The 26,913-nt window shown below is 41.2% G+C and overlaps 2 protein-coding genes and 1 long non-coding RNA gene across 5 annotated transcripts; 1 reads left to right on the forward strand and 2 right to left on the reverse strand.

The window, feature by feature from the left end:
• The first annotated feature begins 6 nt into the window (after positions 1 to 6).
• Positions 7 to 15,284, forward strand: DNAJC2 (DnaJ heat shock protein family (Hsp40) member C2). Of its 2 annotated transcripts, none has more exons than XM_041474694.1 (17): positions 7 to 78; positions 619 to 809; positions 1,361 to 1,436; positions 2,162 to 2,260; positions 4,477 to 4,618; positions 5,728 to 5,808; positions 6,535 to 6,600; positions 8,376 to 8,467; positions 8,568 to 8,689; positions 9,497 to 9,646; positions 9,945 to 10,033; positions 10,120 to 10,189; positions 11,743 to 11,927; positions 13,100 to 13,200; positions 14,143 to 14,250; positions 14,510 to 14,664; positions 15,164 to 15,284. In XM_041474694.1, exons 1-17 carry the CDS (start codon positions 12 to 14, stop codon positions 15,236 to 15,238), a joined length of 1,869 nt encoding a protein of 622 aa, XP_041330628.1. In that variant the 5' UTR covers positions 7 to 11; the 3' UTR covers positions 15,239 to 15,284. The 2 variants fall into 2 exon arrangements, with proteins under 2 accessions (XP_041330628.1, XP_041330629.1); XM_041474695.1 differs by having other exon boundaries at positions 708 to 809.
• LOC121357438 lies at positions 8,686 to 9,948 on the reverse strand. The gene is made up of 2 exons (XR_005955731.1): positions 9,805 to 9,948; positions 8,686 to 9,076 (listed from the first exon to the last, which is right to left on the reverse strand). It is a non-coding gene; the product is annotated as an uncharacterized LOC121357438 (long non-coding RNA).
• Positions 15,285 to 15,286: 2 nt separating the features above from the next.
• On the reverse strand, positions 15,287 to 23,402 carry PMPCB (peptidase, mitochondrial processing subunit beta). 2 transcript variants are annotated; one of them, XM_041474700.1, is made up of 13 exons: positions 23,262 to 23,402; positions 21,769 to 21,909; positions 21,410 to 21,496; positions 20,814 to 20,943; positions 20,256 to 20,454; positions 19,512 to 19,591; positions 18,834 to 18,946; positions 18,073 to 18,216; positions 17,425 to 17,585; positions 16,077 to 16,162; positions 15,914 to 16,002; positions 15,619 to 15,694; positions 15,287 to 15,523 (listed from the first exon to the last, which is right to left on the reverse strand). In XM_041474700.1, the coding sequence occupies exons 1-13, from the start codon at positions 23,349 to 23,351 to the stop codon at positions 15,459 to 15,461; spliced, it is 1,461 nt and encodes a 486-aa protein (XP_041330634.1). In that variant the 5' UTR covers positions 23,352 to 23,402; the 3' UTR covers positions 15,287 to 15,458. The 2 variants fall into 2 exon arrangements, with proteins under 2 accessions (XP_041330634.1, XP_041330633.1); XM_041474699.1 differs by having other exon boundaries at positions 17,425 to 17,588.
• Between the last annotated feature and the right edge of the window lie 3,511 nt (positions 23,403 to 26,913).

The following is a 26,913-nucleotide window of genomic DNA, read 5'->3' on the forward strand; positions in this document are numbered from 1 at the left end:
AGGCCGCGGCCATGGCGCTGCTGCGCGGCCCCGCGGCGGACGGGCAGCGCTCGGCCGTCTGCAGGCCGCTCTCGGCCGGTACGTACCGCGGGCTGCGCCCGGGAAAGGCCGCCCGGGAAAGGCCGCGCGGGCGCTGGAGCTGGGAAATCGGCCGGTCTCCGGGAACTTTGCTGTTTATTTGACTTTAATTGTCTCCGTCTCGCGTGCCGTGCCTTCGCCGGCATCGGCTCTGCCCGCGCGCGAGCAACAAGTCGGGGTTCGCTGCCGGAGGGAGTGGCCTGGGAAGGGGGAGCGGGAGCGCGGGGAAGATCTATCCGAATCTGATATCGCCGCCGCGGTTGCCTCCTCCGTTGCCAGCAGGACCGCATTTAATATGGTTTGACACGTGCGTCCCTTTAACTTGGAAGCGCCTCTCCAGATGTGAGAGCACGGCGAAGCCTGGGGAGGTCCCGGCTGATGGGCACGTGTGCTGGTTCTCGCACTCTGGGCTGTGTGGAGCCAAAGAAAAGATTTAGCGATCTGTGATGCTGTACTTGTGTGGGTTTTGGTGGGGTTTAATTAAAAAAAAAAAAAAGTATACCACAGAAGGTGAAGTTGCTTTTATGTTTTTGCTTATAGTATCAGTACTCTGTCAAGTGGAGCCTGTGGGAAGATGGTTTGAAGCGTTTATTAAGAGGAGAAACATAAATGTTTCTGCCTCTTTCCAGGAGCTAGAAGATGAGAAGGAACTTTCTGAAGAGTCGGGGGATGAAGAACTGCAGCTTGAGGAATATCCTATGTTAAAAACCCTCGACCCAAAGGACTGGAAGGTACTCAGTCAGTGTGGGTTACTGTCACCTAGTTTTGCCCATCAAGGTTATATGCCATGCCCAGGTGCTAAAGATCTCCTTCCTCTTCCCCTCCTTCACCCCTGTGAATCAGTGCATGTCCCTTACCATAAAATCTGGTGTGTGAAGGCAAACACATCAGGATAAGATCTTAGCTTTGAGCTGCAGCTTTTTATTTTACTGCCTGAAAATATTGTGTCTCTTCTCCTTTATCTTGTGTCACCATCTCCTTTATTCTGGTAATATTAACAACAGCAATTCAATTCAAGTTTTCCAATAACTGAATTTTCTAGTGCTTTAATCCAATTTAGATTAAGCTACTTGAATTTCTATTGATATTCAGTTATTCAGTAATTATTTAACAGTTTATGACAGTTGTTCCTGTAGTCTTTTCCCAATATTTATTGAGAGAGGGAAGAATTCTCCCTCTTGCCTTTAAGAGATGGGGAGGAGAACTGGTTTTCTGCATGTGTTGTGGTGTTTTAGGTTGTATTTATGAGTGTTTATTAGGGTTTGTGGTTCTTTTCTCTCAGAATCAAGACCATTATGCAGTTCTTGGACTGGGAAATATACGATACAGGGCTACTCAGAAACAAATCAAAGCAGCTCGTAAGTACCTGTCCCTCATAAGCATAACCTTTTTTCAGATGTACACAACTGCATGCAGTGAAAATACCTGCATGTTGTGAACAAGGTTTTAACTGTTTCCCAGGCCTAAAAGTTTGATTTAAATTAAACTTACCAGCATCTTAAATTTATATCACAGCTCTGAAATCCGGAAGCCTAAATCTAGGGGATTAAAAAATTTCACATCTCTGTTTCTGGGAAGTGCAGCAGCATTCACAGGCTGTAGCTTTCTTGCTAAATTTCACTTTGAATCATGTTCAGAACTTCAGTAAAGGGATAGAATACAATTTTTGTTTTATCTGAACTATTTTGTTTTTCATTAAAAATAGCAACTAAAATTACATTAATTATTTTTCTTTTTTCAGTTATGAAGCTAACTGTACACTTAGAGATGCTAAAGCACTTTTCTAGGCATAATAGTAGAATAAGTCTCAGACTTCTTCAGATGTTGAGGTGGAATAGAGAATAGAGTTTCTGAGTTGTGGTTATTTTATGTCCCAGCAAAGATGAAATAATGTTAATTCTAACTATAGTATTAAATCAAAGAAAATTCATTAACTTCTGTTTTCTGCCAGGTCTGCCTCTTTGGTTTGTATTTTTATTTAAGTATCAAATTAGAGAAATGCCAGTTGGAATTACTGTATTACTTGGTAGTTTGAAATTGTTTCTGATGAAGCACTTCTAACTGTAATGCATTTATTTGCTAGATAAATCCATGGTTTTGAAACATCACCCAGACAAACGAAAAGCTGCAGGGGAACAGATAGGAGAAGGTGATAATGATTATTTTACTTGCATAACTAAAGGTAAGCAATTGATCTCGTTTGTTAGACACTCTCAATCTGCTTGATCATCAGAAATGTATTTGTTGTGCTTCATTAGGATTTTAAGGAATTGTCAATGACTAAACAGCTGGAGAAGTTCTTTTTGCATTTTAGAAAACTGCATCAATAGATCACATTAGGTGTAACTTCCCAGTGGATAGAAGCAGGAAGGGAATGCAGCTGGCAGATGTTTGGCTGCTGTGCCAGCTGGTGACAAAACGTGACACTTGCAGCAGTGCACAACAGATGAACCTCTGGAGGTGGCCCCATACCTGGGACAAACTAGTGAGCCATGGAGCAATTCCCCACAGGCACCAACAGCAGCTGGAAAATCTGAATTCTAATGTGCTTGCTCTGACACAGAACATGTGTTGATTTGATCTGGGTCATCAGTTTCTTCAGCTGCTCCTTTCTGCCCACAGATGAGCGAGTGAACTCACTTGAGTCACATTTCCTTCTTGCTTTAGTGGTGGACTCAGCAGTGCAGGATTAATGGCTGGGCTCTGATCTAAGAGGTCTTTCCCAACTTCAATGATTCTATGACCCAGAACACCACTGCTGGCCAATTTCAAACCCATTGTTCTAGGTGTATGACTTACCTCTCCAGAAATGCTTGAGAGCGTGGCTTTTTCATTTATTTTAAACAAATTTCACTCAGTAATGTTGAAGCAAGAGGAAATCTTGGAATTTGTGTTCCTAAACTTCCTTCTCTGAATGTCTCCTTATGCTAGTTAGTGTGAGATATGTTAGACAAACTAATGTTTTCAGCCTCCTTTGGAGTTGTCAGAAGGAGGAAGGTTGCCAAAGAAAACAGTTTTTCTGTTGCAGTCCTGTCAGAAATCTATGCTGAGAACTACCTGCACATGAATTCAGAAATATGCTGTGTTCTACATTCATGGAGCAAAATATCATAGAACCTTCCCTCTTAACTGCTTACAATCCAGGTTTGGGACTAAACAGAAGGGAAAGCACAAAGTAGGAAAGACAAGGAATAGTGCTCCCAGGCAGCATTTTGGAGGAAGGAAATACTAAAATGCAATAATAGGAAAGGGGGACCTGGAGTAGGAGCAAACAGTAATGAAACAGGGAGGAGAAACTTGGAAAGGTGGAAGAACATAGGTTGGATTCAGAACTAGGTCTGACAAAGGAATGTGTGGGAGATACAGAGCTGGGGTAACTGAGTCTGTGGGAGTAGAACTGGGGATCTGTAGGTGGAAGGGACATCTCTTAAATGGAAGAGGAACCAATGGACGTGCACAGAATTTCCTGCATCAGGAAAACGGTGTGAGGGTTACTGAGGCAGGATAATTGGGGTCACTTGGAGTGTTGGTGAAGTCCTTTCCCAGAGGGAAAGGGCAGACTGGCAGACTGAAGCTCACTGGTGGCCTCTGTCATTCCTTCCTCTCTCCACTGACATGTGCAGTGAGATCAGCTTACAGAACTGCAGAGCACCAAGGTCTCCTCCAGGTTATCACCTACATCCAGCCTTCATGGTGCAGTGTCCTCTGGCAGGGGTGCAGGCACAGAAGTCCATGAATGATTGCAATACAAATTCTATTGATTCCACTTTTCATTCTTACTGAAAAACAGTGGTCATTGTAAAACTCCACACTTCATTGAGAAAAAAGTAAGAGTACTGAAGCTGTAGCTTTTTTGATTTCCAGAATATAAAATTAGTAATGTGATGTTCCCCAACTGCAGGGGTGTAGGAACAGGAAAACTGGGACTGTTTGATGTTTTGGAGAGTTTGTGTGGAGTTCTGTATTCTGTCCAAGACTCAGTACAACTTCATCATCACCTGCAGAAATTCTAATGAATGGTTCCTGTTCTTGCCCATTCTGACAACACATGAACTCAGGGACTGCTTTTGCTCTGTGCCTTAGTAGACCATTTTGTTAATTTATCTGCAAGGATCTGGTATAGGATAAAATTCTGAAGATGTCATGCCAAACTCCCAGTGTCTGAACAAAATTTACGGCTATAAAATTAAATATTGTCTGTTTTGTTACATCTTAGTGGTTAAATGTGTCCTTTTTCATAAATGTTTTCCTCCTACTTAGTTTAGCAGGAACAGACAGCAATGCTTTTTGGTGTCACTAAAATAAATATCAAGCTCTACAAAACACTACGGATAGATCAAACATAGATCTGAGAACATCTTTTTAAACGTTTACAACCTTATGTCTGGTAACTTTCAGCTTATGAAATACTATCTGATCCTGTGAAACGACGAGCATTTAACAGCATAGATCCAACTTTTGATAACTCTGTACCTTCCAAAAGTGAAGCCAAAGAAAACTTCTTCGAAGTTTTCTCACCAGTTTTTGAAAGAAATGCCAGGTAAGCTATGTCTTGACTGAAATGTTCTGACATTGTGTTTGTAACAAGAGATGTATTAATTGGCTAGAAATGTAATACAACTAAAATAGTTGCAATTATTTTTTATTTCATTTTAAAATAATCTGAACTGTCAGCTGATGGCATTGAGTTTGACCCATGCAATTTTTATAAAAGTTCTCCGCTTCCTATTACTTACTGCCCTTTTTTGCACAACTCATTGTTTCATCTTAAAACTACTTACAATACCAAATGTGTGTTGCTGACTAAAAATTTCTTTTTTTTAATTATTCTGAGAGTGAGACGTTCACAGAAGACAGTAGTTACAGTCATGATTTAGCTGGTTAAAAGAGAAGATAATTGTAGCTGTCAATATTTGGTGGCTCTCTCTTATATTGTGTGACTTTTTCTGCATTTGATTCCTGGTTGACAATTAACTTGGTATTAAGGTTGTCACAATGGAAACGTGCCAACTTTTCCCTGTATAAAAAGACTTAATTACATGAGGCACTTTACAACATTCTGAACAATTACTGTTTAAACTAGTCTTACTGAATCTTATTCCATAGACTTCAGACCTGGATCTGTGGTTGTCAGATGAGGTTTTTCCCTTCTCTGCAATGGCAATTAATGCTGTGTCATGGAACAACAAATTCTAGAGCCTGTGGAAGATTTCCCTAGAAAAAAATGCAGTGGGGGCAAAGTATGCATTATTCCCTTGTACTCCATTAGAATGTGTGGGAGACTTCCTGTACCCTAGCACAGAGTTGAGTTATTCACAGAGCACTTTCTGGCCACTTTCTGTAAGCTCCTCTGCCAGAAGAATGTGTATGGAGAACTGAGTATCTACAAAGATAGCTTGTGCTCCATCAGGTCTTCTTGAGGCACAAGGCTGAAGGCACTCAGGCAGGAGAAGGTTGCTTTTTTGGGAAACTTACCCAAAAATGCCAATCTGGAGGATACTTAGGAAGAACTCTCCTGTTCTGTTCCTCTTTCCTGGTGCCCTCTCTGTGTTGGTGAGAGGGAATCTCGGGTTTTGATTCTGTACTTAACAAATACCACATTATGAAGATTGTATATGTTATTTCTTGAATATATCCATGTATTTTCAGGTGGTCAAACAAGAAAAACGTACCTAAACTTGGGGACATGAACTCCTCATTTGAGGAGGTAGATGCATTCTATTCCTTTTGGTAAGTCAGCTGATGCCTCTGTTTCTATCAAGACATGCAATATAAAGGGCTTGCAGACCCTTTGGTGTGTGGGATGTTTGCTGTGGACTGTCCCAGCCTCCTGATGTCACAAAATTACCCCACAGCTGTTTGTGCCTTCCACAAACTGAGCTAGCTTTCTCCTGGCTAATTCACCCACTTGTAAATTCACGGTTGCAGTGGGAATTTCTGACTGTGGTAGCTGAGAACTGAGCTGACCCACAGACTGGAAGTCAAGTTTATCTTACCTAACCTGTGTTTTTAGTGGAGACATCTTAGGTGTTTAAGCTCCCCTAGTAAAGGGAAGTGTGTTTAGTTCAAAAAAGTCAGTCATGTTTATGGCTTGCTGTACCTGCTAAGCATGGGTGCTCACATAAAGATTAATTTCTCTCTGAACTCTACTGACTACATTGCATTTCCACTGCCTATGACAGAAGTATAGACAGCTGTAGACATTTAGAGTGGGCAAGACCAATGCCATCCTGAAGTAGACTGTCCCACAGTAGACAGAGGTGTAAATCATATCCTACATTTTGACTTAACACAGTGGAATCACTGTAGGTACAGAATAATTTTAAATTATGTATTATAAATTGTAAACAGCAGTACAGTTGCCTATAAACACATAACAGTAAAAAAGGTAGGTGATGTTTAACAGATTTGCTGGGTTTTCATTCACGTTTTTTTTTTCCCTTAAATTTACTTTAGGTATAATTTTGATTCCTGGAGAGAGTTTTCCTATTTAGATGAAGAGGAAAAAGAAAAAGCAGAATGGTATGTAAGTAAAAATAATTTTGACAGGAGACTGAGAGGTTGATACAGCAAGATTTTCCAACTTTCTCTTAGACTGTAAGTCATAGGAAGAAAGGCAGCTGAGCTAAGTCTGAATTCCACTCTCCCATCTTAGGGGTCAGTCATGGACTTGAACTGAACTTACTGTGGGCTCCTTTGTGTAATTGTAGTTCCTGCTTGCCTCACAGAGGTGTTATCTGGGGTGCTTTGAAATGTGTGTTCATTTAAGTCCAGACTTGTAATTCCTGCCAGTCCCAAGCACAGGTTGAACCTGGAGCCAGGACAGAGTGGATGAGCATGCCGGTATCATATCTCTCTTTAAACTTATACTGAGAAAGTGATACTTCCTAGAATTTGGAGAGATGAGTTCTGATAGCTTGATGCTAAAAATTATGTATTAGTTGATGTAGTGATAGTTGCTGAATTACTTAGACCACGGTGCATTCAAAAATACATTTTGTTTTTATCCTTCCTACAGTTATAAACACAGAGTGTTCAGATTGGAGCTTTAGTCTAACACACATTTCACAGGACACAACCTCACTTAGTAATCCTTGTGAGACCATAATTTGCATCGTATGAATCTCTTCTTCCAAGTTTGGCTAGAAATCAGTTTTGTATTTAGATTCTATGGTAGGATTTCTTCGTGCTAGAAACTGCCATATTTAGGCTGTAGCTAGGCATTTCTCTTCTCTTGTGCCTCTTCCTGCACTGGGTTTCTTGAGCCTCACCAGACCCACTCTTCTGTCTCCTGTGAAAATTCTGTGAAGGCACTGTAATCAATTTCCTATCACTTGTGGTAAATCACACAGATGAACCTCTAGGCTTCTCATTGGAACGATCTTGAATTACTTGCATAGCTCTTTTTTTCTGCTCATTCCTGTCATTAGTGTCCTTTCTCAAAGATGTTTAGACAAATGGTACCTAGTCTGCTGTACTTAGGAGAGAGAACTACATTACAGCTGCTGTTCAGATGGTCATGATTCTTGCTACCCCTTCTTGCCAAAGGTGATGTTGCTCATGTTTTAAAGCTTCAGTCTACTCGTATTAGTCTCCTTCTCCGTTATGGGGATTGTTTTCTTTGTTCTGAGGTAGAGTGGTTTGGGTTGGAAGGAGCTTTAAATACCTCATAGTTCCAACTTCCCTGTCCCCTCTATTGTTCTCTGTTCTCCCTCTGTTGTGGTTGTGTGGATGAAGCTATAGACCCCCACTAAAAATTTGCCTCTTTCTTGACAGCATTGGTAAATACTTCAGATTATTTAGTTGGCCCATCAATAACCTGAGCTGTATTTTACTGGAGTGAATCTGGCATGACTTTACCCAGAGCATCATGCTACTTCATAGAGTGGTGTTTCTGTGCAGATGGGTTTACTTGACATGACTATATTCTGCAAAACAAGATAACTGTGGCATTGTTAATACTGCTGTCCTTTAATGAAGCCATATGCTAGCATTTCTGTTGTTTTCCTTGAGTTTGATGTTAGATAAGCAAGTGGATTGCATTTTGGAAATAAAGTCCATGATCTCATTCCCTACAATGACAGATAAGCAGCTTGCTTTGTCAGGTTTATGTAACTATGTAAACACTTAGCATTTTGTACATGAGCTCAGGGCCTGGAACTTAATTTTTTGAAGTCTATTTTTGAAGTATTCACAGAAGAACATCTGTGTGGGGGAAAGTATTTAAGAAGCTTGTTGATGAATTTCTAACAGTGGCAGTGTAAAGCATTAGCACTGAACTATGCTTTCCCTTTTAGTCGAGATGAAAGGAGGTGGATTGAAAAGCAGAACAGAGCTGCCAGAGCATTGAGAAAAAAAGAAGAAATGAACAGAATTAGGACTCTTGTTGGTGAGCACACAAACTGCTGTTCTTTAAAGAGAGATTAATTAACTAACTGTGGAAGTCTCCTGGTTTTCTTCTATACATGATGCTTCCTCTCTTCTGCCAGACAATGCATACAGCTGTGATCCCAGGATAAAGAAATTTAAGGAGGAAGAAAAGGCAAAGAAGGAAGCAGAGAAGAAAGCCAAGGTAGAAGCAAAACGAAAAGAACAGGAAGCAAAAGAAAAGGTAAGTGAAGTTCTTTATTTGGGTTTAAAAACTCTGCTTCATTCACACCTGCTGCTTCAGGTTCTAGATTTGTCAGGAAACTACTGACAGAATTACCCTGGGGTTCAAAAATGTGTTGTCTTTGATGCCTGTGCAGTAGGCAGTGTAAGGCTGGCAGCCTTCTGAGAATGAGATGGAAACAAGGAATGCAGATCCGAGACAAAACACTTTGAAAACTAAGTTCTTCTGTTGCATACTCTTCCTCTGGTTTCAAGGCAAGCATTAAGTGCATAAAATGGATACGTCTGCTTGCCTTGTGCATGTGGTTTGTGAATGGTTCGTTGGTATGAAATATTTTGAGGTAACAGAACATACTTGATAAATATGAACAGTTTGGAGAAGATGGCTCTGAAAGTACAAGAATGATAGGGAACTGTAAGGTGCAAAAAAGTAACTTAAAAAACATTAGAACACTGCAAAATACATCAGTAATGATGCAGGATAAATACTGAATCACGAAGTTTATACTCCTGAGGCAAGAGTAGGAAATCATGTATGGTTTTATATCTTCGTTGTAGAAGAAATCAGGATTTATGAACTGAGGGTCCTCACAGTGAATATTTGACTTAATGCTATGTTTCATCATCTCCCTCAAAATTCTTGGAAAACCAAACATTAAAGTATTTATGCATTTTTAAACCCCCCAACATACAAACGAAATTCCACCCAAACCAGAAACAACACATTTTGATACTGGATAATGAATGACCCTGTAACAGTGTGACCTGGATGATTTTTTACTTGCATTTTTTTTCCTTCTGGTTGCAGCAAAGACAAGCAGAATTAGAAGCAGCGCGGTTAGCAAAAGAAAAGGAGGAAGAAGAAGTTAGGCAGCAAGCACTAGTGGCAAAAAAGGAAAAAGAGATACAGAAGAAAGCAATCAAGAAAGAAAGGCAAAAACTCAGAACAACATGCAAGGTATTTAACTATTATTACAATGAAATACAGGTTACATCAGACAAATTACTATGTTTGCTTAGATAAACCATATCACATGTTTGCTTGTTCTTAGGGCTGGAGATGGGTATGGAAAGTGGGTTTACTAAAAAAACCAAAAAACTAAAACACATACTTACATGCATATGAGTTATGAGTAAAGCTGACAAATAGGTCCAAACACAGCAGTGGCTGAAGAACGCAGTGTGTTAAGCCTTTGTCTGAAGGAATAGGACAATAAAGTTCAAGAACTTTGTAGAACATGTATTTCTGCTTCCAGAACTGGAATTACTTTTCTGATAATGAGGCAGATTGTGTTAAAATGATGGAGGAGGTGGAAAAGCTTTGTGATCGTCTTGAGCTAGCAAGGTAAGTCTTCCTGCTGCTGCTTTCTGCTCCTTTTGATACCCATCTTTCTACTAGCTCTCCATTGTAACTTAATAATTTATTTTTAGTCTGCAATGCTTGAATGAAGCACTTACATCCACAACAAAGGAAGGAGGAAAGGCGGCTGTAGTAAAACAGGTAATTATGCTGAGTGTTGAATCAAAGTAACAGAATAACTTGTGAATCAACCTGTCTGAAGTGAACTAAGATACAGCACAGCTGCTGTGGAATCGTGCTTGTTAAAACACAAAGACTTGATTTTCAGAGTCCACAGGCAGTGGGATCTCTGCTCCATTTTACATTGTGCGGTTCACGGCTGGCCAAATTAACAGGGCCAGCCAAGAAAAAAATACACATTTTTATCTGTAAAGAACACAAAACCTACTTCTTTTACAGTATACAGAAACAGTAGACGAATTTCATTTTGCCCAACAATCTGTAGTAGTTACCTTGAGGAAGGAGGAGCAGTCTCTTCTTCTTATGCAAGAAAAATCCTAGTCTAGTGTCTGTGACTTGGGGATAGATCCACAAAAGGACTGCAGGTGTGCTGCAGGCTGTAGGCACTGGAAGAGCTGGTAGGTTGGATACCAAGGAATGGGAAATGCAAGACCCATGGAATCAAAATTTACCAAAACTCAGCAAGGATCTGCCTATGTTTGCCATCAGGGAAAAGTCATTTGAACTAAAAACTGAATACATCCTACAGAAACAGTAAGGTGCTTTCTCTCACCCACTGTGGATACACAGTGTGAACTTTTTTCCATGGTGGGAAGTATGATCTGTCCACATCCCAGGGTCAGGTTTACTCATCAGACAATTTAAGACTGAAATGCCTCTTATTCTACAGGGGACTGAATTCAATATTTCATTCTCCAGGAGGGTGTTCTAAATGCAGGGCAGTCCCCTTTCTATGTGTTAAATCTATTCCACTAAAAGTTATCTATCAGGTAACTTTCTTTTTGTCAGGAAGGTTTTATGAAATAGTTTTCTTGCTCTTGCCATTGGGCATCCTGCCAACAGCCATAAGTGCACAGCTCTTCTAATATTGCCAGGATTGGACTGGGCCTACTCAGAAGCAGATGATTAAAGATGTGTCACACCACAGTGTTGAGATGTGATTACAGGTCACAAAAATGTGCAGTGGGTTAACTTAAGTAGTTTTTGGCTCTACACATGGCCATCTAATCCTGAGTACACACTTAGTAACTAAAATCTGGAGCTCATTCTAACTTAAATGTTCTACGTTACTACTCCTGACATAGTCAGGCTTAGATACCAGTTAGGCTGGAACATTTGACAATCAGTTTAACCTCAGAATAGAGGTTTAATTGCCCTCACTGGTCTTAAAGCTTTTGTGGATCTGTCCCTCTAAGTCAAGTGTTAGCCTAGACTTTCTCACAAGGTTGAAAACTTTTGCTGTAATTCTGCGGGTATTCTATTTAATTTCCTAGTGAACCTGTGATGGATTTCTGCTATTAACTCCTAATCTTTAAATCCTAAAAATATACACATGGAATGATGGGAAATAATACTGGAACAGATAAGCTCCTCTGTTTCCTTACATATAATACACAGAACAAAAACTAAGCAAAATCCAAGGTTCAAAGGAAGTCCAGAGAGGGGATTGTGTCACTGTAAAATGTAACAATAATTCAGTAAGTAAATAAATAATGCTTATTTGCAATCTTTAGATAGAAGAAATAAATGAACAAATAAGGCGAGAGAAAGAAGAGGCAGAAGCTCGTATGCGCCAAGCAACAAAGAGCTCAGAAAAGGCAACCACTGGCGGTGGAGGGGGAAGCAAAAATTGGCCAGAGGATGATTTACAGTTGTTAATTAAAGCTGTGAACCTCTTTCCAGCAGGGACTAACTCAAGGTACTTCTCGGGTTTGGTGCTAAAAGTCCTGACTAACAATTTTTAATTAAATAAGCATAATAAAAATATTTTCAGATCATCCTAAGTACTTCGTCAGTATAAGGACTTCCTAAACATCTTTCTTTTCCTTGGCTCAAAAGCAGCCAGTGGTTTGTTTTTCCTTGGTACCATGCTCTGTGTGTCACAGCTCTGGCCCTGTACCTTGTTTCCCCCCAGATTTGGGCCTCAGTCCATTACTAGGATGGTGCTGAGGTGCCTGTGTGCACAGGGCTTACTCCACGGTAGGGTCCAGTCCTTAAAGCGGAGAACAAAAATCACACCAGTGACTGGGGTGCAGCTGGGTAGGAATACACATGTGTAAGCTACTTCCAGGGGCTCCACAATGAATGTGAGGCTGGTTTCTCCTCTATATGGTAGGAGGAAAATATCCCAAAATAGCTTTCTTCAGGGGAGAGCCAGAGGAAAAAGGAAAGGCTCACTAGCACTCAGTTTACTGCTAAGCAAGAACAGGAGCATGCTTTAAATACTTTTTCCCAGGAATGAAATGCCTTCTTCCATATAGGATTACAGAGATTTCAAACATCCATTACAAAATTTGGATGCTTACTGAAAAAAAAATAGCTGCCATACTCCATGGAGATGATACCAGTGCCTGTTTCTGCAGCTCAGCAGTCAAGGCTCCTGTCTGAGCAGTGGTACACACTGCCTCCATTTTGTAAGAATCCACTAGGAATGATCTTGGGACTAGGGTTGTTCCAGCTGTTTAAGCCCCTTTACCTGATGTTTAGTTATTCTGGGGGGGGCAGTGGACCTAAGGTTAGTAACTACTCGGCCCTTCAGTGCAGCCTGCAGTATTTAATGCCAGAGGTGTTTAGGGAATTCAGGATAACAGCAATTTAGCAGAATTTTGAGGATTAGAGGTTTGCACTTACCTACATTCTACCCCATCCTTTTTCTGTATTGGAAACGGAGAAGTTCACCCAAGCTGATTGAATTCTTCAGTTAGTGACTGAATACTTTCCAGAACAGCTACTCTGGGATTTTGCATGTATTTAAATATGTTTGAACTTACTCAGGAGTTTACAAAAATGTGTAGAGGAGCTTGACCATATCTTATATGAAGATAAGGTATCATGTAATATGCTGGTTTATCCTTTCTGTTCTTGCTGTAGGTGGGAAGTTATTGCCAATTATATGAACTTGCACTCTACTACTGGAATAAAACGAACAGCAAAAGATGTCATCAATAAAGCAAAGAGTCTCCAAAAGCTTGGTATCTATATTACCTTATTTTTGTAATACATGGTCTGCCTGCTTCTGTACAGTTGACTTTTCTGTGACTGGAGCTGTGTTTCCTATGAAAATACTCTGTACAGCCCCAAAAGAAATTTAGTTCAGATGGAGGATTTAGAGGAGCATTTATGTGATTCAGTGTCTTCATCCTAATGGGTGTCTTGTAAGTCAGCACCTCACAAGCAACTCTCAGAAACTCTCTTAGTGTAGCTTGATGCTCTGGTGTCTGGGACACATGAAATGTCAGGGCTCAGAGAGAGATAAATGGGCCTCTCAGAAAGCTCCCTACAAAGGAAGGCATATAAAATAAATGGAACTGATGAAGCTCTAGAGATACTTTAAAAAAAATTAATGGAGTCCAACACCAGAGTAAGACACCTAAATGAATGTGGCTCATCTCCTCTTCAAAAATGAATATAAAAATGGAAAATGAAGCCTAGAGAGCTCTGGAATAAGGTCGCAGAGAAATTACACATTTCACTACAGAAGGAAAAAAACCCACTAAATTTTCAAGAGGTTTCTGCATTACAAACCACAGAGTGGCATGAGGAACACCTGGATTTTCCTGCCTCTCTGACATGGTCATACCCTGTGAGTTTTTTGCCACAGCCCTTGAGAGAATAATCCCTCGTTGTTTTGGGGAAGTTGCAGATTCAGGTTTAAGATTATATGAAACAAGTATTCCTCTGAGCACTATAAAGCTGGATAAGCGTTGGAGAATCTGACACTCTGAGAAAAGTTTATTGGACCCTGAATTATTTTCTTTTTAATCTACCACCATTTTTGTAGTCATTTTAAAGTAAGCACAAATTGGGTTTTTGATTTTGTGATTATTGTAATTAATCTGCTACAGAATATTATTATTACATCTGGCTGTAATATTCTTGCAATAATTATTTTTTTTCATGTCTGTTGTTCATAGACCCTCATCAAAAAGATGACATAAACAAGAAAGCATTTGACAAATTTAAAAAAGAACATGGTGTGGTGCCTCAGATGGACAGTGCTGCCCCCTCAGAACGATTTGAAGGTAAAGTTGAAAAGGGAGCTCTTCTTGTGTACTTCTTTCCCCTGGGTCTTTTAGGAAGAAAGTAACCCATAACTTAAGATTTGTTTACAAACTTTGATAGTAAGTGATCCAGTCTCTGGTGCCACATTTGAGCGTTCCTGGTACAGACAATACACCCCAAAACTTCAGGGATTTTAAATCAACTATAATAGGTTTTAGACTATTTTCTAGACTCTTTTTAAATATGTATTCTTGCTGTCATTTTTGCATTTAAAAACAGGATCACCTCTAGATTCATCCCCTTGGACTACAGAAGAACAAAAACTTTTAGAACAAGCATTGAAGACTTATCCAGTAAATACTCCTGAAAGATGGGAGAAAATAGCAGCAGCTGTTCCAGGCCGGTCAAAAAAAGACTGCATGAAGCGATATAAGGTAAGGTCCCTCACCTCCTCCTGGGACTGGCACCAGTCCAGGTCTTGAGAGAATCCTTTGCTTTTACTGTCCCATGGCCTCCCAGAGACAGTATCTGACACAGGCAAAATGATGGAACCTTGCAGGAAAATTCTGGTTTTGGTAACTCAATCCCAAGAGAGCAGTAAGGACTAAATGTTCCTCAGTGAAAATAGTGGCTCTGGAAGCTGGGAAGGAAAGTCTGTCAGGAAATTTGCTTTATAGTTTGACAGCAAGCTCTAGCAGATTAAGTCCTATCCCTAGCCTCCTGTAGGTAAAGTTCCTGGTACATGAGGATTGACCTTCCAATAATTGATTAGTTTCTAAGAGAAATTGCTTGACAACATTAAACTATGTAGATTTCTCATCATGTTGAGAAGTAGAGTGTTTCACAGTTGAATATATGTAGTGTTCAAAACTACAGCATTGTTCACAAGTTATGTGTTTAGTTAAGTTTCTTTTTTCCCCACCTTCTCTTCAGGAACTCGTGGAAATGGTCAAGGCAAAGAAAGCTGCTCAAGAACAAGTGATGAATGCTACTAAAGTCAAGAAATGACTCTTACTGACAATCCTTGTTTTATAATAAAAATGCAAATACTGTACATGTTTCCATTCCTTTCTTCATTATACAGAAATACAAGAGGGGCTGGTTCTTGAATTTTAATCTTCTCAAAAGCAACTCCAGAGTTTTAAACCCGTGTAGTTGATTTGTTGGGTGTTTTTTGCCGTTTTCCTGGATTTTTAAAGCTAAAATATGATGAAGTTCTTGTTATTCACTACTCACGACGCCAATACAAGCCACTGCAGATTTTGCTATACTCTGGAAGTTGTTCAATTGGACCTGGAAGTTAAAGAAAGTTGGCCATGACACATGCTCAACTCACAGCAAGTGGGCTGGAGGGGTTATGGGAGGATAGGAAAACTTCTATCACATACCCACGGCAGCAACTGCAGGATGCTTATCATAGATGTACTTTGTGCAGATTTCTCTAATAGTCTGGGCATCTATAGCCTAAAAGGGGTAAAAGAGGCATCTTTGTTACAATCCCATTTTAAAACTGTTTCTGATCTTAATTTTGTATAATCCAAGGGAGTAGGAAACACTTGGAAGTTTTCTCAGTTGGAAATGTTTTCTCAGCTGAAAAAGAAATACAACTTCTACACTGTTACTTTCTGTAGCAAGTAATTTTCTTGATGGCCTTTTAAAAGTTGCAACATGATTGCCACTTACTTCAATTCTTGCCTCAAGTTCTGGAATTGGGATGCGGCGCTTGTAACACAGCATTTGTCTTCCAATGTCTTCACAGATTGGTGTGGACCCTAAAACGGGAAAAAAATGCTTCAGTTATCAGCCTGTGGCTCCACAAAGAATAAAAAGGTCTCAGAAGTCTCACCATCAAGTTGTAGCAGCATATTTGTCTTCAGAAGATTTTTTGCTCGAGCTACTTCATTTTCTGTAACGCTTGTGCAAAGTCTTATCCTGAAAAACAATTTAAATCCAAAGGCATTAAATAATGATAGGCTGTAGCACACACAATTGCCTGTGATAAGAAAGTGCAGAGGCATTACTGCACCTACCAGGCACTACTCCTCTGTAGACAAAGCTGGTAGCTTGAAAAACAAGCCATGGATACAAAGCAGCAGCCTAAAAGTAGGGGTTTTGGAAGCATATCAAGATACCCAACAGCAAGCTTTTTCACTTAGAAGAGCTGTATTTCATTTTATTAAATAAATATTCTGAGGCAAGTGTAGTCTGTACTTGTTATCTTGAGAACGGATGTTGCTAAGAAAGTAGGAGCCAAGCAACTAGGTAAGAGGTAATTAGCTAGAGGTGAATCCATTACTTCCTGGCTCCTCTCTTGGTGAGACAATAATTTGCCACACTGCCTGTGGAACATTTTGTGAGGAGAGGGGGATGCATTAAATAGCTCAACACTAAATTCTTGTCCCATGAATCGTCTGTATCTTCCCTGGTGCTAAGCTGCAGCAAACAGAGTCAAAGTGATAACCTTCTTCTCCACAACTTAACAGGGATTTCATAGAATAATGGTATATAAGAAGTGATTTATGTGATTAAAAAAACTCCACATTTTCAAGACTTGTTTCAACTTCACCCACTTGAAATGAAGTGCTTTTAAGTAACATATATGTGTTTTTAATAGCACCTGCAGTTCAAGCTTTACAGTCATCTATGAACATCCTTCAAAACAGATTTAAGCCTCAGATGAATGAATATTGTCTAGAATCATAGGTTTCAAAATTCCATATGTAACAGCTCAACTTACCCTGTGTATTCACTAGAGCTGTCTAACACCAGCATGTGATACATCAACTGCAACTAATACTGTCTGGTAACTGCACATTCATTCTTCTCATCCACAAATATTTACTCTTTCAGTGGTGGCACTTGCAGCTCACAAGCTGTACACTGACTAAAAGATCTAACAGTTTCATGACTTCTGTTACTTTCCAGTCAAAAAAAAAAAATCCCTGCTGTGTTTTCTCGTAGAAGAAACAAAATCTACATCTTAAGCTATTCACTCCAAGTAATGGTTCCAAAAACTGGGTGCTGGGACTTGGCTTTGGGTGCCAGGACTTGGCTTTGGGTGCCAAAGTTTAGAATTTGATGCATTTGCTGTTCCCAGGCAAGTCCAAGCAGATAATAATATTCTCTTTACTTTCTTTTTAAATTGTATTCCTCCACTAAAAACAATCTCTTCAGAGAAACAGTTGGTAGCTTACCATTCTCTCTGAACAAAGTGCACCATGTCCTGAATAGTGGATGGCTCACAGACCATATAGAGTCCCCACAGCCCTGTGTCAGTGTAGCAGGTGTTGAAGGACTGGAAGCTGTGACACAGGTTACCATGGCAGGCAATCTGAGCAAGTTTACTGGATAAATTCTGCTGAGGCAAAAGAAGAAGATATTACTTCATGAAGTTTTTTGAAAGTTTACTAGTCACCTCCATGATTTCCCATTTTCATTTCAATGATGACAGAATGTGCAGTAGTAGCTAAAAGGTTAATTATCAGCTCTTCATTTCAACCCTTTCTTTCCTTGCACGTAATATCACATTTCAAAATAACACCCCAGATTTGAGCCAAAATCACAAAGACACTTAGGTTCAAGAAAGGGACGGTTAATTACTGATACCCACAGGTTCCGATGACATACAGGTATATAACATCCTACTTTCCATGAGGGCTGGCAAACCTCAAGTCACCTCTATTTTGGTGGTTTAGAACCACTTCCTAAGATTCTCCTGCATCCTGGCTAACAAACCCTCTGAGACTCACAGCTGGATCCCCTTTCCTGTCCAGGCAGTACCTAAGTCAGGGAGATCCCACCAACCTCATTAAGAGCAGGATGGTGCTTGCAGGTTCACTCACCACTCCTCCTCCAAAGGACCGATCCCAGTTACCTATCAGAGTGTTGGCTACCATGAGTGGGATTGTGTCCGGGTCTGACCAGCCGGCTGCTTCCACAGCAATGGCCAGGTGTGCCAGGGGCATCTTGTCATCCCTTATCCGAATCTGGAACACAGCAGAGCAGCTCTAGTGCAACCTGTCCACACTCAGGCACAGGGCAAGTTAAACAACAGAAAACAGACTTTTCCACTACAGCTGGATTACAAAACATGCATTAAAATTAAAGTATATGAAGATTAATTTAACATCAGCCTTAACTGGTGTCCCCTGGGGCAATTTCAGATCACTTTGCCAATATACACAGAGAAGCATTACAAGTCATTTTCTGTCTACCAGCAGCAAGGAAATCTGATGACTCTATAAAATCTGAAGAGACGGGAATAGAACATGGATGCCTCAGTTCTCTGCCACATCCTTTAAATGAGTGATTCCAACAGGTGAAACACCCCAATACCATAGTCAACAGGATAAAAGGAAAGTAGGAGCAGGGATAAAGAAGGTATTCCTCCAGGAAGTGATGAAGAATAAAAAGTGGTGGCAGTGAGACTTGTCCAAGAAAGAATGGGAAGTACTGCTTTGGAAAGCAGCTACTCCATTGCCACCACTGGGGGCAAGAAACCTTTTCATTTGCTGAACCTGTGGCAGAGCAGCCTTCTCTCCTCACCAGAGAGCACATGTCAGGGGATGTAAGGGCCAGCTCAAAAAGCCACCCAGCAGCTTACCTCACTACCTGTGAAGCTACAAGGTGGCAGGGGTGGCAGTCCTCCTTCTGGAGCAGATGGCAAGTTACCAAAATGGCACTTTGCCAGGTCAAGTAGCTCATCGTGAGAGACCCCTGGACAAAGGTATTTCACATGCTTTGTGATGTTACTCTGTAAACAGTTAATTTAAATTGCTGCACAGTTTAAAGACTCAACCAAGCAGTATTTTCTTGTGCCCCTGCTTCAATACCCCACTCTTTGATTCTTCACACATCCTCTTTATACAGAGCAAAATCATCATGATTCCCCCTTCTTGGTTCTCTTTAACAGCTTTCCAATAAAACTACATTAAATCAAGCTCTTTGCTCTTTCAAGCCTCAACGTTAATTCTTTCTCTCTGCATTCTTTGCTATTCCCTTCTTCACACCTTCTAGGACCCTTTTTTCCCACCCACATGGAAGAATGACTTTGGCCTCCAATTCACTTCTTGTTCCTGATTTAAGGTTTCTGGAATATTACTGACAGGAAAAGGGAACAAAAGCTCAAAGGGTATGAATGCACAAAACACAAGAGGGCTACACAGGGCCAACAACAAACAGGACCTCCTGAACAATGGGTGATTCACCAGGTTGTTCCCACAGACTCAGGCCATGGTTTCAAGCAGTTTCACATGATCAAGGATGAGTATCCCATACTGACCTCCAGCAGCAGCCAAGACCATTCTGGGTCCTTTGTAATGTGTTGTTATGTACTCCACCAAGTCATTACGATTTATGGATCTAAAAATAGGAAAGGAGACAGCACTACTGTGTCAGTAAAGTTTATTGGAATAAAAAGAGAAAAATGTATATAACAATACAATTATCAAAACAATTAAAAGTGCTGCCACTGTTCAGAGCAGAGGCAGAAAGCTAAAATAAGGGTGACTTTCTAAAAAGCAAATAGGAACTAAATAAAAAGCTCTTCTAGCTTCCTGAGCAGGAGTGAAAATTCCAACTCAGCCAGGGAGAGACAGGATGCACTAATGATCTCCTTTCCTTTGAAAGCAGCACATTTAGCAGTCCTCTGATCTGCACTGGTCCAAACAAATGCTGAAAGAGCAGTGCAAACACTGTGTGCTTACAATAATGCCTAACATGTGACCTACAGGAAAAAGAAGTTTTTCTAATTTTGTGTCAGATGCACTTATAAGAAACAGAAGAAAAATATGGCAAAAAACCCCAAAGTCATGCAGAGAACATCTGAAGTTCACATACCCTTTGATGCCTGCCTACAGGGAAACTAAGGCAATACAGGAGTTCTACTTACAATTATATTCAGTGTGATTTCAGCTACCCTGCAGTGTAAAAATGAAATCTGACACTGTTCTCTACATTTTTAGGTAAGTCTCTTAATATATAAAAGTTACCATACAATTAAAGACAGATGTAGTTTTGGACATACTTGATATTTTCAGTGGGTCCTAAAATGGTCCGTCCTAGGGCTGTATTCTGGTAGGCTGTGGCATGAAGGTAATCAAAGACAACTTCCTGCAAATTGGTTTCAACCTCTTGCATCTCTCGAAGTATAACTCCTCGCTCACGCTCAATCTCTGCCTCTCCCAGGGTACTGTTCTGAATGATGTCAGCAAGAATTTCCACAGCTGATTGCAAAGAGAGATGGAAATGAAAAAAGTATTTTCAGACTACTAGAAAAATCTGGTTCCAAGTGACACCCACCTCAAAGAGCAAGTACTAATAAAACTAGCAAGGGGACAGGAAGAGAGAAGTCCAAAAGGTATCTTATCTTGGGACTCTGAAGATAAAAATATTTCAAATACAAGCTTCCCTGCTGGCTCCTTTCCAAACCTGTGTTCTCACGTTCTTGTGAAGTTCAAGAACGGACTTTTCACCAGGCAAAGAAGGGACTGTAACCTGCAAAAGCATCATTCTGTGTCATCTCCCTGGAAGCTGGATAAGCATGTTGTTCTCTGCAGCTTTTCTGATGAATGACAGCAATTACCTCTTGGTAAATCTTTTGAAAAAGCCTTTGCATAATACACAGTTTGTTCCCTGGACGTGTACGCGTTCAGATGAGCCCCCATGTTCTCAATCTCTAGCTCAAGGTCTAACTGAGATCTCTTTTTTGTTCCCTGAAACAGAACAGTAAGAAAATCACATTAGACCCCTCAGTTCATCTACTCATCATTACTACTTCTTGTCTGTAAAAGTCATGATCAAGAGAAAGAAAATGTGTTCTGGAAATAAACCAGGCATTCTAATCTCTCCAAGCTTGAAAGTCAGATATAAATCCTACTGTGCTTCCAAATGAAAATAAAAAGCTGGCTAAGGATGACTGTGTGTCTTCTAAGACTACTATAAAAAGGAAAAAGTGAGTTAAAAATTAGATCTGTGTAATTCATAGTTGTGTAACATTTACACAGAACTAGGATTTTAGCTTCATTTTATAACAGAAACCAAAGTCTTAGTTGTCCATGTTATTTTTCTCATTTCAATTTGGAAAACTTATTTATACAATTCTGACAAAGTTTTTATCACTGATCTTTAAAGATAAATAATTTTAAAATCCCTTGTGTCTACATCAAACTTCACACTCACCTTGAAAGCCATATGCTCAAGAAAGTGAGCAGTTCCATTGTTCTTCTCATTTTCATATCTGCTTCCAGCATCAATCCAAAGTCCAACCTCAGTGAAGAAAAAAAAAAAGTCATTTTCCCAGCTAACAGCTTTGCTATGGCTTTTTCCTTAAACAGAGCAGGTTTTCAAGAAAAAGAAAATTTTGACCTTCACAAAAAATTTAATTACAAATCTACAAAAGCCTTAAGACTTCTGTGTCCTGGCTTAAGTTTTAGGAGCAGTTGTTAATAAGTATTGAAATGCAAATACAATTTAGTTCCACAAGGAAATGAACACATGGGAATAGATATAAAAAACCCTTCCTTTTGTAAGTTACTTACTGTGCATGTTGAGAGTCCAGAGTCTTCAGAAGCTACTTGCAAGCCATTTTCCAAAGGACTCACCCTAGTTTCAGGGACATTTAAGATTACTTCTGTTGCTGCTTTGGAAACTGTGTGCCTCCCTGTTCCAACATGTACACACTGGAAAGGAAAATCATCAGACACACTCAGATGGTTTAGTTATGTCCAAGGATGCTTTTCTGAAAAATGTATTGCTGAACTTAAGCATTAAGTCCATGGGTCTTTCTTAAAGCATGCATTTATAAGAGGAAGAATTCAGGACTGCTATTCACCACTGCTTCACATAAGGGAAGCAGTAACCTGAATGTGCGAAACAGACCCAAGATAACTACAAGTGAGGAGATTCATCTGCTGCCCTCCAGTCTGACACAGGAGCTGTTACTCTCATCAGCCAGCCACACTTGTTTCCCACTTCTGCCATCAAGAGCCTGCAGGACCTTTACCATCTGGAATTCTCCTGGGTACCTGCTTTCTAAAGTGAAGTGAGATACAGCCTGTGCCAGGACTGCAAATCCATCAGCCATTGATCAGAGCAGCACAATCATGTGGCAGTTAAAGCACATTAAATGAGAGCAGGGTAGAACAGAAGAGAAGCGGTTCTTCAATAACAAGACATGCAAATATGTATCCCAAATTCAAGCAAACAGCTATCTCAAAAACTGTGATTTCAAATGTTTCAAATAAACAAAGATTTCTCTCCCCATATAACTGCCCTAAACATGAAAGTACAAAATCCAGCTCTCAACCACTCTCCTCCTAGAACAGGCTAGATCTCTTAAAACTCATTTCAGAATCACAGACAATTCAAGTTTGAAAAGATCTCTGGAGGTCTCTAGTGCAACCTCCTGCTCCAAGCAGGATCAATTTGGTCAGACCTCTTTGCTCAGGACTTTTTGCACCTGGGTACTGACCTGGGTACTTCTCAAGATGGTGAGAAACTGCTCTGTGAGCAGCTTGCTCCACTGCTTGACTGCCACATATCCAGTTTTTCCTCTCTTGTTTCAATTATGCCCAGTCTCTCATCCTGCCACGGTGCCGCACTGTGACAGGCCTGTTTTATGTTCCTAACAGCCTTCTCCTAGGTGCTGCCAGATACCTCTCACAGGTCCAGCTGAAGCCATGGCTTCTCCAGCCTGAACAAGGTCCGGACCCTCAGCCTCTCCTCCCAGGGCACATGTTCCAGCCCATTTCATCCCTGCTGAACATCCCCAGTTCACTGACATCCTCCTCACACTGCAGAGCCCGCACCAGCTGCCGCACACAAACCTGAGCAGCGCAAACTGACCACTGACTACACCTCCCGCCGTGCACCGCCGCCGCGACTACAACTCCCAGCATGCATCGCGCCCCACGGCCTGCAACTCCCCGCGTCCCTTCAGCAGCAGCCCGAGCACCAGCGCTCGGAGCCACTGTGGCGCCCACGCTCCCGCACCTCCCTCCACTCCGCTCCGTTCCCTTCCCCGCCGCCTCACCCGCTGCGCCGCGCCGGGCGCTCGCACCAGGCGGGCGGACCAGGGCAAGAGAAGCCGCCGGGCCGCTGAGCGTGCCGCAGACGCCGCCATCTTGGCACTGTGGTGGGGGCGGAGCGGGCGGCCTTAGGGGGCGCGCAGGCGCGGAGCAGTTCCATCCGCCGCCGCCGGGGGGCGCAGTGGGGCAGCGCAAACTGCATTGCCGCGTCCCAGGGGAGGTGGGAATGGGGGAATGTCCCGGGTGGGAGGGGATCCACGGGGACCATCGAGTCCAGCCGCTCGCCCTGCACAGGACAAGACCAGCCATCCCACCATCTATCTGGGAGCGTTGTCCAAGCGCTCCTGGAGCTCTGGCAGGCTTGGGGCTTGGTTTTAATGTTCCCGCTGTCCGCAGTGCCCCAGAGCAGCGCAGGTCAGGAAAGCGTTTTCCTGCCGATATCCCATCATGGCCAGGTTCAGCAAGCACAGAGCGCTGCCTTCCGCTGCTCCGGGAGCTGCCGCGGGCACATCCCTGTGCGCTGCGGCTCCTTCGGCTCTCCGGGCCCTTTCGGCGCGGCTGGCTGAGGGCGCTGCGCTTCCTGCGGGACACACCGCTCTGACTGGGAAATCCCGAGGCTGGAACAACCTGGAGTCTTCTTCTGGGAAGTGTATGCAACAGAGCTGAGACACTTGTGATGGACAGGAGGGCTTCGTGCACAGCGGTGAATCCAGCGCTCCGCCGAGGCTGTGCCGGCGCTGGTGAGCTCCCTCAGCTCCAGACATGGGACTCCGAACTGCTGGGAATGAATGATCCCTCCCACCTGCCAGCGGCTGCGAAGGGCTTTGGCAATGCTACTTGACAAGAGCCAAATTTGGGCTGGGAAAAGTTCTGGAAGTGTACCAGTGGAAGCAATTTCAGTGCCGAAGATCGTTCCTGAGCACGTTTGTAATGTATGGCTGTAGATAAATAGGTACAGACATGCAAGAAGCAATGCTCGGTTTTGACTTTGTGGTTAAATCTTTTACATTTTTTAGGAACTTTTCATTTGGCTAATCAAGCATTATCTCAAAAATGAAGGAGAACCAGGATGAAATTCTGTTATTTGTCCCACAGTATGTTAAGTGACACAATGCAAAGAAACAAAATACTACTTTAAAAAAGAAATCTGTACTACTTATGCTGGGGGAAGCAGTGTTTCTAGGTACCATTTTCCTAACACGTTCAGGGTTAGGCAAATGCCTCAGATGCCATCTGACACATCTGACACCCTCTGCCTCTGTGCAGATACCGCAAACCTTCCCCATCTTGCCCGCTCTAAGAAGAGGAAGAAAGCTCGGCTCTTGGCACATGATCAGGAGGAAGAGGTTGAAAAGGGTGGGAACTACCGATGTTTCTTTTGAAAAGGAAGAGGTTGAAAATGGTGGGAACTGAGGATGTTTCTGCTCAGGATGAACTGTCTCCTGCAACTGCCAAGGTCCTGTTTCTCAGAGGTGATTCTCGAGAGCTGTCAGAAGTGTTGCTCCCTACCCCCTGAAACGTTATCAGGCACATGCAGATTTTAGGTTACAAAATCTACCGTGACTCTTAAAGGACACTGGGGATTGTTGGTAGTTGCTGGGCTGGCTCAGATGCTGAAGTGTGAGGAAGCTCTGAGATTTAGCTTCTCAGACTCCAAAATATGGACCAGCTTCAGAAAAATCCACTGTATTTTAAATATATAACTTTTTGGGGATATTGGTGTATATAGGCAACTTCTTACTCCCTTGGCAGTTCAGCATGAAATTGCACTGACTGCCCTAAAACGTTTGCACTGCCAGTTTGTAAGCTCTGGGCTTAAACAGCAGCTTAGTCCTGCAGCTGGGCTTGTCCAGTTTCTGTCACAAGGACTGTAATTGCATAAAAATAGTAAACCCCCAAAGCACAATACATTGCATACAATTCAAAATTAAAGTAATACTGTTGTTAACTCATAGGTTAAAATATAAACCTAAATGCCAAGAAACAAAATGCTTCCTAATTTGACAATGATGCCTTGACCACATATGTAACTGTAGATCTCTTACTGAAATGGTTATTGTTACTTTGGTGCCTGTACCATTTTAGTGCCCACATAGCCTGTGTAAGAAGGATCTTGTAGCCACAAAGCATTCACATCCTTTCACCAGAGAATTTACATTGGAGTCAAATTAGTTTCCATGGAACAGAAAATCTAACCTTACATGAAACTAGCTACTTCTTTTTTTTAGTTTTGTTTCTCCAATTTAGTTAATGCATATTCGAAAGATCCATCCAGTTCCAGCATTTTTTTAAATTTCAGATAGAGTTCTGTCAAGTTGTAAAAGAAAAAAAGCAAAGCACCAAATTATGCAACTGAAAATTAAAATTAAGCTTCTGTTCTATTTTACAGCTAGATCTAACTGATCTCATATGCTGGGATTTATCTCAAAGATGTTTTACCAGATTTCACTAACCCATTAGACATCCTAGAAATTTGAATCCTTGCTAGACATAGAATTACATCTTAAGATAAACTGATTATCCCCATAACACGTCTCCTACTTAACAAAATAGGAGTGTCTCATATGTAAATGTAATCTAAAATTTAGCATCCAGCAAAGGTCATTAGAGAGATGCAACTCTAAATTAAGAAATCTTATTAACCAGCTAAAAATGCAATAAAGTAAAACAAATACTGGTGTTGTAACAGTAGAAGCTGAATATGTAAATATTCACCGCTAAACTTTTATAAAACACTACTTTTTAAAGGGTTTTAACAAATTTATTACAATGAGATTATTTAGAAATGAGCTATTAGAACAAGGAATGCTCACAATATCCCTCTAGTTCAGGTGGTATTATCTTCAGCTTCCAGATGGAGAAAATTAGACCTTTCTTTATAGTGCTTGTTTGTCCAGTTTCAAGCAAGAATGGAATAGAAAGGCCAAGGCTAAAAGAAGAAAGCTCTATATAAATTATGTCCTTGTCATAGCATGATAGATAAATAGTTGCCTAATTAATAGTTGCTAATTCCAAGATGCCACAGAGCCTCTGAGTGGAATCCTTGCCATAGCATGATAGATAAATAGTTGCCTGCTAATTCCAAGATGCCACAGAGCCTCTGAGTGGATTATGTAGGTGAGGGTCTCAAGACGAAAATCTGGTTCTTTGAAATCCAGGTTCCAGATTTCACTAGTATGGGAGCTAAGTATGTGAGCTCCTATGTATGGGAGCTTTGTATTTCACATTAAGTAGCTATTTTAGATCAGCATCCCTCCTAAAGAGGTGCCTGGAAAAGGACCAAATGGCATTTTGGTTTTTAAGCTTAAAACTTGTCAAGAACTCCACTGAAACCAGTAGTAATGCACAGTCTGAGTAATACAGTTCCAACTGGTTTTCTGAGGAAATAAAGTTTCCATGTTCATTACTGTGCATCATCAACCAAACGACACAGGCATCTCAAAGAAAAGGAGATTCCAGGAAACAGCTGAGGAGGTGCTGCACTATCAGCTCGCACATGGGAGAGACTCTACCCCACAGGAAAAAAGATTCAGCTGGTGCTGGTGCCAGCACTCAGAGATCTAGCTTGTTGCTTCTAGAGTAACATTTCTACTTTATAAAACAATTCCATGTGGTAGCAGTGATCTAAATGAGACATCTGTTTGTGCATACCTGATG

Source organism: Pyrgilauda ruficollis, unplaced genomic scaffold (assembly GCF_017590135.1).
Source record: "Pyrgilauda ruficollis isolate IOZ18807 unplaced genomic scaffold, ASM1759013v1 scaffold33, whole genome shotgun sequence".
Lineage (NCBI taxonomy): Eukaryota > Metazoa > Chordata > Aves > Passeriformes > Passeridae > Pyrgilauda > Pyrgilauda ruficollis.